The following is a 17,815-nucleotide window of genomic DNA, read 5'->3' on the forward strand; positions in this document are numbered from 1 at the left end:
TATTTAAATATTAATAAATCAGTGTCAATGTAATATAATATAATATTAATAATATAAAATATATTTATACATATTTATTAATATAATGTAATAATAAATATTTATAAATATAATACATATTTAAATGTAATGTAAATAACGACAGTTTTTATATATGCGTGTGCGTGTATATGTGTGTGAGAGTTCATCAGAGGTTGTCAGGTGAGTTTGATCATTAACCTGTGTGTGTCCGTGTGTTCAGCGACTTGTGTAAGTGTGCGTGACTGCAGATGTTTATTTCCTCATCTGAACTCATGAAATGATTTTATCTATGTCAATCAGACACATAAGCTCCAATAATTCCTCACCCAACAAATCAGCTGAGCTCATGGATATGAATTATGCCACCTTTACATTAGTCTAGTAGGTAACTGTGGCATGTGAGCACCTAATATGGTCGGCATTTGTTATTGTTATTCACTGTAGTCAAGCAAACAAAAGTCTTTTAATACAATTGTCTTCCAAAGAGAAACTGCACTGTTTGCTTGTTATCTTGTTTTGTGTGATTATATGATGATGAAGAAAATGCTGTGATGATGATTCTGAAGTAATTGTGTTATTTTCTCTAGTGGTATCATGAGGCCGGGACTGAACGCCATATTAGGAGCCACCGGGAGCGGGAAATCATCGTAAGAGCCGTCTGTCTGTCTGTGTGAAATTATACGTTTTACACAATGCAATTCAATTACATTAAAATAATGTTTTTAAGATATTAAATATAACTACATGACAAATTTTGTCAAGACAAAGTTGAGAAAGCCTGACAGAAAGTTTTAAAGTTTTTAAGTTTTAGATAGATATAGATAGACAGACAGACTGCATGTTGTTAGCATGTTTCTAGCATAATTAGCATGTTATTAGGGAGATTAGCAAGTTACTAGCTTGCTGCTAACATGATTAGCAAGTTACTACCATATTGCTAGCATGATTATAACATGATTAGCATGATTTTATCATGATTAGCAAGCTGCTAGCATGATTCTAGCATGATTATCATGTTGCTTACATGGTTTTATCATGATTAGCATGCTGTTAACATGATTTGCAAGTTACTAGCATGTTGCTAGCATTTTCCTAGCATGATTAACGTGTTATTAGCATGTTGCTAAAATAATTTTATCATGATTAGCATGTTGTTAACATGATGTTAATGATTTGCAAGTTACTAGCATGATTCTAGCATTATTAACACGTTACTTCCATGTTACTAGCATTATTAGCATGTTACTAGCATGTTGCTTACATGCTTTTATCATGATTAGCATGTTGCTAGCATGATGTTAACATGATTTGCAAGTTACTAGCATGTTGCTAACACTTTTCTAGCATGATTAACGTGTTACTAGCATGTTGGTAACAAGATTTTATCATGGTTAGCATGTTTCTAGCATGATTTGCATGTTAATAGAATGTTGTTAGCATGTTGCTAGCATGATTAGCATGTTTCTAACACGTTAACATGATTCTAGCATGATTAGCATGTTGTTTACATGATTTTATCATGATGGTAACATGATTTGCAAGATGCTAGCATTTTTCTAGCATGATTAACCTGTTACTAGCATGTTGCTAACATGATTTTATCATCATTAGCATGTTGCTAGCGTGATGTTAACATGATTTGCAAGTTACTAGCATGTTGCTAACACTTTTCTAGCATGATTAATGTGTTAGTAGCATGTTGGTAACAAGATTTTATCATGGTTAGCATGTTTCTAGCATGATTTGCATGTTAATAGAATGTTGTTAGCATGTTGCTAGCATGATTAGCATGTTTCTAACACGTTAACATGATTCTAGCATGATTAGCATGTTGTTTACATGATTTTATCATGATGGTAACATGATTTTGCAAGATGCTAGCATTTTTCTAGCATGATTAACCTGTTACTAGCATGTTGCTAACATGATTTTATCATCATTAGCATGTTGCTAGCGTGATGTTAACATGATTTGCAAGTTACTAGCATGTTGCTAACACTTTTCTAGCATGATTAATGTGTTAGTAGCATGTTGGTAACAAGATTTTATCATGGTTAGCATGTTTCTAGCATGATTTGCATGTTAATAGCATGTTAGCATGTCACTAGCATGATTAGCATGTTTCTAACATGTTAACATGATTCTAGCATGATTAACATGTTGTTTACATGATTTTATCATGATGGTAACATGATTTGCAAGATGCTAGCATTTTTCTAGCATGATTAACCTGTTACTAGCATGTTGCTAACATGATTTTATCATGATTAGCGTGTTGCTAGCGTGATGTTAATGATTTGCAAGTTATTAACATTACTAGATGTTAATGTTTTCATGTTGCATGATTTGCAAGTTACTAGCACATTGCTAGCATGATGTTAACATGATTGCAAGTTGCCAGCATGTTGTTAACATGTTACTAGCAATTTGTTAACATGATTCTAGCATGATTTTATGAAAACCCTAAGTCCGATCAGTTAGAAAAGATACAGTATACTCGGTCAGATCAGTCTGAAGATCTGGGCTGAGTTTGGAGTTTTCTCAAGCCAACTTCATTAAAACTAATATATTTTATTCATTTAATGTGTATGATGTTTTACTGTAGGTTTCTGGACGTTCTGGCTGCTCGTAAGGATCCTGCTGGTCTCTCTGGAGAGGTTCTTATAGACGGAGCTCCACAACCTCCAAACTTCAAATGTCTGTCTGGATATGTAGTGCAGGTATAAACCACACAAACACTCATTTACTACATTTACTTTCTTCTGTTTACTTAGTAAAGTAGGAGCACATTCTTTTTAATGACACAATGTGAGGAATTACTCACGTCTGGAGCACAAACTCTAAAAACTGACTTCAGCAGTTAAAACAGGAAGCTGAGCTCATTATTCTGTAGAACAGAAATCATGACTAAGGAAAATGTGGGGTCGCTGACTAAAATTAGAAGAGCTGGACTGAAACCATTCAGCAGTCTAGTTTGTTTTCCTTCTGCAAATGCAGTTTCACTGTAGACTTCGTGACTAAACGCCTAATTGTGTTTTCAAATCACAACAGCCGTGTCATGAGACGCTACGTTTCTTTCCTAGAGGATGTTTACTAAACGTGTGTGTGTGTTTAGAAAGTGCTCTGTCATGGTTTAAACACATGAATCATGCTGAAAATCAGCCTTGGTATTTTTGCAGGATGACGTGGTCATGGGGACGCTGACGGTTCGCGAGAATCTGCGTTTCTCAGCAGCGTTACGGCTCCCGAGGTCGATCCGTCAGAGAGAAAAAGATGAGAAGGTTGAGAAACTCATTCAGGAGCTGGGATTGAGCAAAGTGGCCGATTCACGGGTAACAAACCAAACACGATCATCTCACTGACTGCATATGCATTTACACATATGCAGAAAATGATGACTAATGAATATAAAATGAATTTGATCTGCATGATGATGGAAATCATGATGAATTTGACAAAGTCAGTATTTTAGATCATTACTGGGTTTAGAGGGCGGGACTTGCAGTCACGGCTGCTCTGATTGGCTGGTTTTACAGGTGGGCACGCAGCTGATTCGTGGCGTTTCAGGCGGAGAGAGGAAGAGGACGAACATCGGCATGGAGCTGATCATTGATCCGCCGGTGCTTTTCCTGGACGAACCCACCACCGGCCTGGACGCCAGTACGGCCAACTCCGTCCTCATGCTGCTCAAGAGGTGCGTTTATACACGGGACGTCCCACGAAACCGGTCATATTCCACATCTAAAACGTAAATGTAAATCATTTGAATTGACTTAAGGTGTGTAATAGTTTTAAAATAGCTTGATCTGTTCCACTAGAAAACAAATTCATAATGAAGATATGACAAAGTAGCAAATCCTGTACGTTTTATATATACGTTTGTTTAATTAACGGGAGACACTGCAGGTAAAAACTGTTTTTCATGCACCTGTCAAGCGAGATTTTCAAGGAAGTTCGGATCATTTTACCGAGTTTGAACTTTGAGTCTTATTCAGCAAAATGAACGAATCTTTTTTCGAGTCATTACATTAATTTTAGCAAAATCAGCATCACGTGACAGCCCCATAAGATGAACGAACGACTCGAAAAACAGAAGACTCAAACAGGTGAACTAATTCTAGTACAGAACCTAATAGGATGTTGTGCAATGCGTGACTGAAAGAATCACTCCCTGAGATGACCTGTTCAAAATGAACGAGTTTCATTGTGTTTAAAAAGTAAACAAATGAAAACAACGACCGATCGTTTCACTAGATAAGACCCTTCTTCCTCGGCTGGGATCATTTAGAGCCTTTTGAAGCTGCATTTAAACTAAATTTTGGAAGTTCAAAATCCGGGGCACAATTGAAGTCCATTATATGAAGAAAAATCCTGAAATGCTTTTTAAAGTTACTTTTAAAAGTAATGCGTTACAAAATTAAGTTACTCCCTAAAAAAGTAACTAATTACATTGCTTAGTTACTTTTTATGGAAAGTAATGCGTTACTTTACTTTTGCATTACTTTTTTAATCTGGACAGGGCTTGCTTGTTTGTTTTTAATATAAAAAGATCTATTTTTGGCAAATGTAAAAGCCTTTTCACACCAAAAGCCTCAGGCTTTGAGAAAAGTAAATTCACATCTGTACAGTAGACCGCAGAAAAAAAAGTCAACTCTTCAGCAATAAAAAAAAAGGGAAAACAAATGTTACATTATATTGAGTAATTTTTGCTTATTAGTATGGTTGAATTGGATTATCGAAGGTCAGCAGCAAAGACATTGGTTAATAAAATGGGATTAATGCATAAAGGATATTTGTATTATTTAACATATTTAATTACTGCTGGATTGCGTCATATTCTGAGTTGAATTTCAGTGTTTTTATTCATTTTGAAGGAATACTTTTTATTCATTTTTGTGAGTGAGATGAATTAATGCATGTTCACATTTATTATAGAACTAACATCTTTCTCCCGATTTCTCTCAACATGGGGACAGAAAAGAGCTTTTAATTAATAAATTGGTGGAAAAGTAACTGGCATTACTTTTTTGAAAAAAGTAACTCAGATATTTTCTTGACAGTTAAAAAGTAATGCGTTACTTTACTACTTACTTGGAAAAAGTAATAATATTACGTAACTCGCGTTACTTGTAATGCGTTACCCCCAACACTGATGTTATCAGACAAATAATTCTCTCAAAGAAAGTTTGTAGCAAGAGGTCCCTGCCAGTTCCAGTTTTCTTATTGTAAGTCAAATGAGCCAGATTGCTGAGATGTTCACCTTTTGTTTGTAATGGCTCTTGGTGGCTCTGCCCCAGTCTTTGAGTAGTTATGATGATTGGATTAGGACTGGTGTAAATGGGGCAGGTTGCTATACCTGAATACTTCATTTGCATGCTTTGTTTGGGGTTGTCACCCAGGTGCTTTGTCTCCATTTCTAAGCACTGCCCCCTAAATGTATATAAAATACTACAATGTATCATTGCCTTAGTTAGACTTTTGATGACTGCAGCGTGTTCTCAATAAAGAACTCATGCCTTTGAACGATTACATAATTGTGGCATCTGTAATTGTAATCACGATTAGAAATTTGTTTTGTGCAGCCCTAATTTATACATTTAATAATAACTACTTTGATCTCTAAATGAATAACTTTATTTTAAAATTGTTTACCTTTCACCACCCATGTTTGAACATAGACGTGAATTGCACTATCCAAACTTAAATTGTTATAATTCATGAACAAATACTTTTTCAAAATATGGTTTTGAAGTACCATTTCCATGGTAATGCAATGTCAGATTTTAAAATGGTGTTCAAAAGATACATTTTCAACTAATATATAATTTATGATCATTTCTAAAACATGCAACAAAAAAAGACTTTTGGTGACAAAGCTCAGAACTCTTGATATGATGCAGAATTTTGAGGTGCACTCTTGTCATAAATTAATCTATTACTGTTCCTACATAATTTGTAACAAAAAGCAGTTGTAAAATATCTATTTAGGAGTCTTAGACCTTTCCTACAATATATCATTTGTCATGATTAGATTAGGATTTAATTGTCATATAATGAAGTAAACATAGGCATCCCACTGAGGGGACGGGTGGCAGTTAAAATTAAATTACATTTGAAAAATTTAAATATGACACTGACATTGTCGTCAGTGCTTTAATCATTTTAACCATCCCGTGTGTTTAACTTGTGTTTTGTTCAGAATGGCGAATAGCGGTCGCACCATCATTCTGTCCATCCATCAGCCGCGCTACTCCATCTACCGGCTGTTTGACAGCCTCACGCTGCTGGTGGGAGGAAGGATGGTGTATCACGGGCCGGCTCAGGACGCCCTGAACTACTTCAGTCAGATCGGTATGAAAACACACACACACACACACACATACGTGAACAGACCCTTACATCCTGATACTGATGTCTTCTGTGTGTGTGTGTGTCAGGATACACCTGTGAACCTCATAACAACCCTGCTGATTTCTTCCTGGATGTGATCAATGGAGACTCCACCGCTGTCGCTCTCAACAAGACATACGAAAATGAGGGTACAGCAGTTTCCCTTCTGTATGATTGGCTAGTATAAAGGCTGCTTTGCAGCTTATTTTGGCCAAGAAACACCACTTAGATAGGAAGAGACTGTCTGAATGACATGTGGTGTTCATTTTTTATTATTTTAATTATTTTATTCCATTTTATTATTATTTATTATTGTCGTTGTATTTTAGTTTTATTATAATTGTATTTTACTGTAAGACAAATACAAAACAATGCAATACAAATTTATTTATATAGCTGTTATTTATAACAGCTGGCATTGACCAAAATGCTTTTTAGGATGATAAATACAACATAAACAATTATATACATCTACACAAACACTTGAAACAGATTTAAAAGTTAAAAGATGCAGATTGTCTGAAACTGAAATCACACCAATTTATTGGCTCCTCAGCGGTGTTACGTCATTCACCTAATAATAGTGAGTGTACTATCAACTCCTCAGATGTCTCTACTTTAGTAGAGGTTTATCTGACCCATGCAAGATAATACAGGTATTTCTTGGAATACCTGTTTTTGTGCTTCAGAGATTGCATCATGTGGAACGATCCTCGTCGTTGTCAGTCACCATGCTCTTACTTCACTGTAAGCGACGACCCTCACAATAAATGTGTTAAATGCCTTGACGAGTCTCACGCACACTTCACTAGTTAGGGCGCTTGTAGCTGGAAGTTTTTGCTGAGAATTTTAAGCTTAAAACTCTCAGTGGAAGGCTTGCTTGCTTTGAAAATAATTTTTCCGCTTTCCCTCATTGCACTGTTTTGGAGGCTGCCAAAGCTCATCTGCATCTTGGGGATTGGATGTGGGTGCAGTTCAGTGGTTGACACATTCTGCACAGCTAAGAGTCAGCTGCCCTTAAACAGTTCATGAAATTGCCACTCCCACTGTGCTCAGAAACAGTTCTGCACTAGGAACGAGACCACTCGGAGGAGTGACAAGCCTGGGCTTACCCCACTTTAGCTAGTTTGGGGAGCCTGTCCTCACTTTTCGACTTGTCAGCACCCAGTTAAGAGTACTGATGTGAAGCAGTCGGACAAACCTGCTGCTTCAGCTTCACTGGGTCGTTCCTATTCTTTGGGTCAGGAAACGAAGAGCATCCTCTGTTTCAGGAGTGAGGGACCAACCATTCTAACATATCTGTCCCCCTATGAAATGCCATAAGACTTCAAGTCTGCTATATTCACCAGCATGCAGGTTCTGCTATACAGAATTAGTTCCTCAATTGACTTCCTTTGTTGATGGTCAGAAACGTTTCAGGCCGTCTCTCCCCAATACTCTGGATGTGTTTCTGACCCCTCTGAAGTACCAGGGCATTCATTTGGCAAACTACCTGGGTGATTGGCTCATTTTGTCTCAATCAAGGGAGCTGGTGTGTCATCACAGGGACATTCTTATCCACCACTTTGTCTCTTGGCCTCAAGCTGAACGCTCAGAAGAACGTCTTAACTCCTTCCCAGAGAAACACTTTCTTGGGGGTCCAGCTTGACTCACACGAAGCAAACCCTTTTGGCACTTGCTTGGGTTTCTTGCCTCTTGAGTGTTTGGCCCGGTTCAAGCTCAGCCATCATGTCATGATAGGCACATGTGCTTTGGTGCCAGCCATAGACAGGATTTCTCATTGGGTGAGAAACCCTATCTCTCTAGTTTATGAGGTCCAGAGCCTCCCTTCATCTCTAGACCTTAGCTTACTCTACTAGGAGTCTCGTTTATTCCCAGGCTCTTTTTAAAAAGGTCCCTTTGGAGGATATCTGTGTTGTGGCAGGGTGGTCCTCCCCACAAATCTGGATTTGGATGCAGCCTATGAACCTATGAAAGGGAATGTCTCAGGTTACATGCATAACCAATATTTTCTGAATAGGGAAAGAGATGTTTGATGCCCTTTTATGTGGACAGCCAATTATAGGATTATGTGGACCACTCTGGCCTGTGGCGCAAGTCGTCCCAATTGCTAGTGTGCTTTGGTGCCAGCCATGCACAGGATTTCTCATTGGGTGAGAGACCTTATCTCTCTAGTTTATGAGAGTCTAGACCTTAGAGCGCACTCTACTAGGATTGTTGCATCTTCCCGGGTTCTTTTTAAAGAGGTCCTTTTGAAGGATATATGTGTTGCGGCAGGGTCCTCCCCGCAAACCTAGATTTAGATGCCAGCTATGAACCTATGAATGCGAATGTCTTGGGTTACATGCATAACCCATGTTTCCTGCATAGGGAACGAGATGTTTCCTGCCAAGCTCCTTGCACTGCTGAAAAGTCTTCCTCAGTAATGAATCTGAGTAGTGCACTATTATTAGGTGACATAGCACCGCTGAGGAGACACTCGCACTATCGGGCAAAAAATTGGTGTGATTTAATGCAGGTTTCAGAAGGGGCGTTCCTATTGAGTCATCGTTATGCAGTGTCTGTCATGGGTTGTGCATGTAACCCGAGAATGTGTGATTGATCTCACATGTATTTTTGTTGTCAGAACTAGACCAGGACCAGCTGAGTTCGTCACTAAAGGGCATCGAGGATCGTTTGGTGGAGGAATACAAGAACAGCGCCAGCTACAAAGAGACAAAAAGCGAGTTGGAGCGAATCGTTCAGGGACAAGGACTACAGCACACGACCCAAATCCAGAACCATCACCTACAGCACGTCCTTCTTTCACCAGTTCAAATGGGTCCTCAAGAGAACCTTCAAGAACCTCATGCTGAACCCACAAACCTCAGTCGCTCAGGTCAGTGTCTACATCAGGCATTCACAGTTGCTTCTATCAGCCTTTGATCTGAAATATTTAACTGAATATTAAACTGAAGACAATATTTAAATAATTTAACAATACAATGTTACCTTAGTATCATTTCAGTTCGAGTTTAAGTAATGTCATTTTTATAATTTTTCTATATTATGTCTATATAATTTTTAATTACATTTTAGTTTATTTTTTACAGCAAGTTAACTAAATAAACATGAGATGTTTTCTTGGCAACTTGCTGAAATAATAAGATCAGTTTTTATGGTGTTAAAATGTGTTATTTAAACTAAAATCATTTTTATTATATATTTTCCTTTAAGTAACAATTTTTTATTCTTTTAGTTTTAGTGAAATATAGGTCATGCATGTCAACAAAATATATTATATATTTTGATTTTCATTTCAGAATGATTTATGTGAATTTTACATGATCATTTTGTGAATTATTAGATTTTCGTCATCTTTGGTCACAGTAATATGAATTCTCTTTGATTAACGAAATATTCACAATATGCTTTAAGTAATTTAGCTGGTGGTATAAACTTAAGCAAAACTTTAATATTGCAATGATTTAATGCACTTTTATTTTTTGTTATTAAAATGCTGTATATAAAAAGAAAATATTATTTATATATATATATAGAGAGAGAGAGAGAGAGAGAGAGAGAGCGAGAGAGAGAGAGAGATGCAGTTTTGATTTAGGACTTAGGTTAAAGTTAATATTTCAATATTAATTAAAGTCTTGTTTCTTCAGATCGGGGTGATGATTTTCCTGGCTTTGGTTGTTGGAGCCATATTTTTTGGAGTAAAGGAGAATTCAAGCGGCATTCAGAACAGGTTTGAAAACACTTTCATCCAGCTGAGCCAGTATTACTGTGTGATGAATCATTTCTGCTTGAATCAGAAGTGATTCAGTCAGTGTTTCCAAGTCCGCGGTTAACTGGGCTACTTTCATACTGTTGCCGGGGGGTTGTTTTTCATGTCTGCGGGTTGAAGCGACCCCAATATAACGTAATATTTAGCCCCTTGGATGCTAATTTTACCAGGGGACGTGTATTTTACACCCTTAAAACAAGATTTGACTACTTTTGGGCTAGTTTTGAATAGCAGTTGGGGAGGTTTTGATATGAGAACCTGGCAACCCTGGATTCAGTATTCAAAATGTGCAAATGTGACAATGTTGTACTATACTGTATCTTCTCTTAAATATTAGTCTGGAGCCCTGCATTGGCTGTCCACTAACAACAGTGTATGTGTGTGTGTGTTTCAGGATGGGCGCGCTCTTCTTCATCACCACTAATCAGTGCTTCAGCGCTGTTTCCTCAGCTGAACTCTTCATCACAGAGAGGAAACTGTTTGTGTAAGTAAACACACACCCCAGAGTTGGCATTTGAGAGCGGGTTCTTCCTTTTTAAAAAAATACTAAATGATTTTCATGCTGTCTGGTTGCAATAATGATTCTTGCATATCTGCTTCATGACTGATGTGATTTTATTTTAAGTAACAGGATTTTTCAGTGGCTTTATTGAAATATAACTACTCTGGTTAATGATCACAAGACATGCACGTAAACAAATAAAATATTTTTTATCTTTTGATAAATGTTTTATTTTAAATCATTTTCAGTTAAGTTAATGATTTAATAACTTGTTAGATTTTCATGAACTCTTGTAGATTAATGCGTATTTGTATTAGTATGAAAGTTGTATTATATTATAGGATATTTAAGTGTTTATTTGTAATTATTTACAGTTAAAATACATATAAGAATAAAAATATATAAAAATATATAAAAATATAAAACAAAAAATAAAATAATTAAGAAGATAACTTTTATTGAAATTACGTGGGTTATTATTCATAAGAATAAATGTTTATCATATCACAGTCAAAATAGAATAATATATGTAAGCAAATTTTTGGGGTAATACAAAATATTTTTTTGTAGAGTAAGAGAATGAGAAGAAAATAAAGTTGAATTCTAAAGAATGTTTGGTGAATTTGGCCGCTGATGTTTTTTTTTTTTTTTTTTTTTTTTTTTTTTTCAGTTACCGTGGTGACTGTAATATAAATATTTGATTGATTATTTGATTTTGTGGTGGGCGTGTCCTCAGGCACGAGTACATCAGTGGCTATTACAGAGTGTCGGTGTACTTCCTGTCCAAGATCCTGTCTGACATCCTGACTCTACGCACTATCCCGGCCATCATCTTCAGCTGCGTGGCGTACTGGATGATTGGTTAGTCACACGTCTCATCATCTTGTCATTCATGTTCATCTAGTATGAAACTTGTGATGTGATGTTGTTTGCATTTCTCATGCAGGACTGAAGGCGACGCCTGCGGCGTTCTTCATCTTCCTGTTCTCCATCATTCTGGTGTCGTACACGGCCACGTCCATGACTCTGGCCATCTCTGCTGATCAGACAGTGGTGGCCATCGCAAACATCTTCATGACCATCAGCTTTGTCTTTATGATGGTAAATGAACACACACATGCACTGCAGCTCAAAGTTTGGGATCAGTAAGGCTTGTAATGTTTTTTAAAGAAATCTCTTATGCTCATCAAGGCTGCATTTATTTGATCAAAAATGCAGAAAAAAACAGTAAAATTGTAAAATGTTATTACAATATAAATTAATGGTTTTTATTTTAATATACTTTAAAATATAATTTATTCCTGTGATGCAAAGCTGAATTTTCATCAGCTGTTACTCCAATCTTAAGTGTTACATGATCCTTCAGAAATCAAATTCTAATATTATTCATTCTAATATTAAAATAAAAACCATTATTTTATATTGTAATAACATTTTGCAAAATTACTGTTTTTTTCTGTATTTTTGAACAAATAAATGCAGCCTTGATGAGCATAAGAGACTTCTTTAAAAAACATTACATGTCTTACTGATCCCAAACTTTTGAGGGACAGTGTACATTTAAACATATAAAGCAATATATACCACATGAGGCAAATACTGTAATTATTTAATTATTTATTATTTAGGTTTAATCTGTCCCTCACCAGACTAATGTAGAATAAAGAGTAAAATAAACTGAAAACAGAAGGGTGAAGGAACTGGACATTTTAAAGGATATTAGGGAGTTAATTTCAAATTAGATGTAATTGTTAAAACAAGAAAATAATACTAAAAAAAATAGATCAGTAAAAAAAAGTAATAGTGAATAATAATTAGAATTATTAATATAAATAAAGTATATAATTTATTTAAAACATAATATTAAAAATATATGTAAATAACATAAAATTATATATATAATTTATAAAAATACAGAATATTATAATATATAATTTATAAAAACTATATAATTTATAATATATAGTTTATATAATAAAAAAAACACATTCAGCTAAAAACACATCTTTCACTTTATTCATTTACTAACTACTTTTTTTCTTAAAACAAAAACACCAAGTTGCTCTATTCTTTTTCTATTCTGTCTGTTTTTGTTTTTTGTTATTATATAATAAGAGACTCATCATAGGCACTTGCATATTATTGCTCTTTTGTTGAGTTTGACTGCTTTGTCCTCATTTGTAAGTCGCTTTGAATAAAAGCATCTGTTAAATGTAAATAATAAAACGTTTATATAAATCTATATATAAAGAATTACATACTCTATATACACTAGTAAACATTGTAGTGGATCAAAAGTTGTCCTGAAACTAAAACAATACCCGTTCTTGTCTTAGGACAACTTGGATTAACTTTTTTGATCCATTTCAAATGTTTACGATTGTATATATACAATTTGACAACAGCGCCACCTTTTGGTCAAAAAGTGATAAACCATTAAATCATATGGCTTCTCCTGAATATGAATTCTGAATATGTGTACTTGTATATAAATGTATGTAAAGTTGCTATTATGTAGTTGTGTCTGATTCGATGTTTGAGCTGATCTAGTTTATAAAATGCATGGCATTGTGACATAAAAACATTGCTGTCTTATGTTTAGTGTAATATTTATTGGTGTGTGTGCATGTGTTCAGATCTTCTCAGGGCTGCTGGTGAATCTCCCCAGTGTCGCTGACTGGTTGAACTGGTTGAAGTATTTCAGTATTCCTCGTTATGGTCTCACTGTGAGTCTGAATGTTTTAATGCTATAGCATAAGCATCTCTTTCAAATGAACTATATTATATATATATATATATATATAGATGTATATATATATATATGTATGTATGTATGTATGTATATATGTATGTGTGTGTGTGTGTGTGTGTGTGTGTGTATGTACGTGTATATATATATATATATATATATATATATACACACACTACTGTTCAAAAGTTTGGGGTCAGTAAGACTTGTAATAGTCTTTAAAGAGGTCTCTTATGCTCATCAAGGCTGCATTTATTTGATTAAAAATATAGAAAAAAACAGTAATATTGCAAAATGTTTTTACAATATAAAATAATGTTTTTTATTTTAACATACTTTAAAATAGAATTTATTCCTGTGATGAAAAGCTGAATTTTTATCAGCTGTTACTCCAGTCTTAAGTGTCACATGATCCTTCAGAAATCATTCTAATATGCGGATTTATTATTAGAATGATCAGTGTTGGATAATATCAACAGTTGTGCTGCCAAATATTTTTTGGAACCTGTGATTTTTTTTTTTTTTTTTTTTTTTTTTTTTTTTTAGGATTCTTTCATGAATAACAAGTTTAAAAAGTACAGTGTTTATTCAAAATATAAATATTTTATAACAATGTAAATTATTTATTATTAACTTTTAATAAACTTTTAATTATTAACTTAATACATCCTTGGTAAATAAAAGTATTAATTTCTTAAAAAAAAAAAAAAAAGAAACAATAAAAATGTACTGACCCCAAACTTTTGAACGGTAGTGTGTGTATGTGTATATATATATATATATATATATATATATATATATATATATATAATTAATGATCTGAAAGGCTGCATTTATTTGATGGAAAATACAGAAAAAAACAGTAATATTGCAAACTGTTATTACAATATAAATTAATGTTTTTTTACTTTAATATACTTTAAAATATAATTTATTCCTGTGATGCAAAGCTGAATTTTCATCGGCTGTTACTCCAGTCTTCAGTGCTACATGATCCTTCAGAAATCATTCTAATATGCGGATTTATTATTAGAATGATCAATGTTGGAAACAGTTGTGCTGACAAATATTTTTTTGGAACCTGTGATTCTTTTTTTCAGGATTCTTTGATGAATAGCGAGTTGAAAAGTGCAGCATTTATTCAAAATATAAACTTTTTCTAGCAATGTAAATCTATGCTATCACTTTTTATTATTTTAACACAATCTTTGTGAATAAAAGTATTAATATCTTTCAAAAAAAGAAAGAATAAAAATGTACTGACCCCAAACTTTTGAACAGTAGTGTATATTGTTAGAAAACCTTTCTATATTAAATAAGTGCTGTTCTTTTACAACCTTTAATTGATCAAAGAATTCTGAAAAAAATGATCACAGTATCACAACTGTTTTCAACACTGATAATAAATAAACATATTAAAATTATTACTAAAGGGTCATGTGATACTTAAGACTGGAGTCTTAGTCTCAGCTAATGAAAATTCAGCTTTGCATCAGAGGGATAAAACATATTTAAAACTATATTAAAATAAAAACATTATTTTATGTTGTAATAACATTTTGCAATATTACTGTTTTTTATGTATTTATGTATTTTTTTATGCCTTGATGAGCATAAGAGACTTCTTTAAAAACATTAGAAGTCTTACTGGTCCCAAACATTTGAGCAGCAGAAGTGTGTATATAAATATATATATATTTATAATAACATTGATGCTTGAAATTAAATGTGCTGTCTGTGTTATTAAATACAGAACAGAAATGTTTATTTGTGGATGATAATGATGAATGTTTTTTCAGGCTTTGCAAATCAATGAGTTCACCAGCCTGAATTTCTGTGACAAGAAGAACATAAGTGGCACTTTTAATGATGTGTGAGTATGAAACTGCGTTAGACTACTTAAAGGAGAAGTGCACTTCCAGAACAGCAATTCACAAATAATGTACTCACCCCCTTGTCCTCCAAGATGTTCATGTCTTTCTGTCTTCAGTCATAAAGAAATTATGGTTTTTGAGGAAAACATTTCAGGATTTTTCTCCATATAATGGACTTCATATAATGCTCCATATAATGCAGCTTCAAAGGGCTCTAAATGATCCCAGCCGAGGAAGAAGGGTCTTATCTAGCAAAACGATCGGTCATTTTTATTTCGGAAAATAAAAATGTGTATACTTTTTAAGCGAAAAAGCTTGTGTAGCACAGGCTCTGGGATGCATGTCCACGACGCTACGTATTATTGAATCACATTGAAAGATTCATGCGGAACGTAGACAGAACTACAGACCCAGTGTTTACAAAGCGAACGTGCAAAGACTAAGAAAGTGCAAGTAAGTTAAACGTTGTTTACAAACAAAAAGGTACAACGATGTTGGACGATTCTGAAGTTGTAGGAGAAAATAAGGAGAGTTTCGCCATACTCAGTACACAGACAATGAACTTAGACGTGATTCGTAGTAGTGATGGGAAGTTCGGATCATTTTACCGACTTGGACCTTCGAGTCTTATTCAGCAAAATGAACAAATCTTTTCGTTCATTTTAGCAAAATATAATTAAAATGTTACATGTTACTTCCCTAACACATCTACTGCTTACACAAACGTTGATCACAAAACAAACAAGACAAAACTATAATGCTATAAGAAACAGAAAAGATTCATTCATTGTTTACCTGGGTCTTTAGTCTATGATTAACTCACCTCACCTCTTATCTTATTCGGGTCGTTTGTTCATCACGTGACAGCCCCATAATCTTAACCAATGCAGTGTGAGCAGGAAAAAGAATTGATTTGTTCATCTCCGAGTCTTCCAGTAGGTGGCAGCAAGTCACTGATTTAATTACTGAATCATTCATTCATTTGATTCATTTGAACGGCTGATTCATTCAGAAATATAGCAAGTGACTCTTTATGAATGGGATAATTGAATCATTGACTCACTAGATTTGTTTAAAAAGGCACGTTCATTCATAAATGAAACACTGTTGTGTTTGAATGGAGATGCGCAGCGGCTCAGTTGTGACTTGTTTAAAATTATTTTTGATGACAAAATAGAGCAAAATCAGGCAAAAGTGTTATAGTCAGACAATATAAGTCACTTAATATTAACTGTTGTATTAAATCTCATTATCTCATTTACAAACTCCATTAAAAACATTAAAAGCTGTCGCTCATCTTAGTTCATTGCGACCTCTCAAAGTTTCATTATAATGAGTGAAACTCTCTACACTGCACAGTCAGTCTCTTATTTACACTCTGTTTACTCTTTGTTTATTGTAGGATTGGTGAGACTGTGATACATTACTCAACGTTGCAAAAACACGTAGAAACCTTTAAAGCTCCCCTCAACGTAAACAGAAATATATATACAAATTTGTTTTCATCATTTCTCATTGCAGCTGTTCGACAGGGGAGGAATATCTGAGCAATCAGGGCATTGATCACTCAACCTGGGGTTTGTGGCAGAATCATTTGGCTCTGGGAATCATGACCCTCATCTTCCTCATCATCGCTTACCTCAAGCTGCGCTTCATCAGGAAATTCACCTAAACACAAGCTCGTGGTCTTCGTCACACACTCCCTACTGTCTGCTGATGACATCCAACAAATCCTACCGATATTACACACGGTTTCCCACTCAAACAATCATCATTTGTAAGGACAATCAACACATCAACCCGTACAGTATTGATTCTGCTCAGGTTTATCGTTCTCAACATTTCACACCAAAGATTTGTATCAAGAATAATGTTTTAATGATGTTTAAAATGTTTCGTTTTCGTCACTACGGATTTTTCAGTAACAGTACAGTAAATAAATATGGCACTATGGCGTTACTCCAGTTTGACACCTTTTAGTTAGGTTTGTTTGCTGTACATGCTTTTTTGTAAGTTTCATTCATATATTTTGTTAATATAAAATACTTTTGTAATTTTTTAGGACAGCAGCATTTAATAAAAACAAATGCTCTAAATATTTGTGCCAATGTCATTTGAAGCAAATTCAGTTTGTTTGTTTGTTTGTTTTTTACCATTTGCTGAGGAGAGGTGGGTGCAAATATAAAAAAAAAAAAAATGTGCTTTTTTTTAATGTCCCTAAGCTTATGTGCCCATACCAAAAACTAAAAATAAAAAGACGGACCTGTACATAATTTAGAAGATTAAAGAGGTAAGTTATGAAAATGTATGAATTATAAATCAAATGAGCATCTGTTTTGAATGTTTCAGTATCTGTTGATAATTTTAGTTATTTTTATTTTTTATTTCTTTACAGGCCATGACTTTCTAACAGCATGGAATTTGCAAAATCACAATTCCAACAAAAAGTGTAAGTTATATGTTGTGAAAACACACATGTTCAAATTAGCACCTATTTTGAGTATGTT

General features: G+C 34.4%; 1 protein-coding gene across 1 annotated transcript; it reads left to right on the forward strand.

Annotated features, from left to right (window-relative positions):
* The first annotated feature begins 568 nt into the window (after positions 1-568).
* LOC127158075 (broad substrate specificity ATP-binding cassette transporter ABCG2-like) lies at positions 569-17,430 on the forward strand. The gene is given in 15 exon segments (XM_051101217.1): positions 569-668; positions 2,627-2,741; positions 3,201-3,353; positions 3,558-3,715; positions 6,221-6,372; positions 6,459-6,560; positions 9,038-9,156; positions 9,158-9,289; positions 10,062-10,144; positions 10,578-10,667; positions 11,422-11,546; positions 11,632-11,786; positions 13,322-13,411; positions 15,234-15,307; positions 16,830-17,430. Coding segments are annotated over 15 exon segments (1,752 nt in total). The 5' UTR covers positions 569-615; the 3' UTR covers positions 16,981-17,430.
* Positions 17,431-17,815: the final 385 nt, after the last annotated feature.

The sequence above is a fragment of the Labeo rohita genome, unplaced genomic scaffold (genome assembly GCF_022985175.1).
Source record: "Labeo rohita strain BAU-BD-2019 unplaced genomic scaffold, IGBB_LRoh.1.0 scaffold_1327, whole genome shotgun sequence".
Taxonomy (NCBI): Eukaryota; Metazoa; Chordata; class Actinopteri; order Cypriniformes; family Cyprinidae; genus Labeo; species Labeo rohita.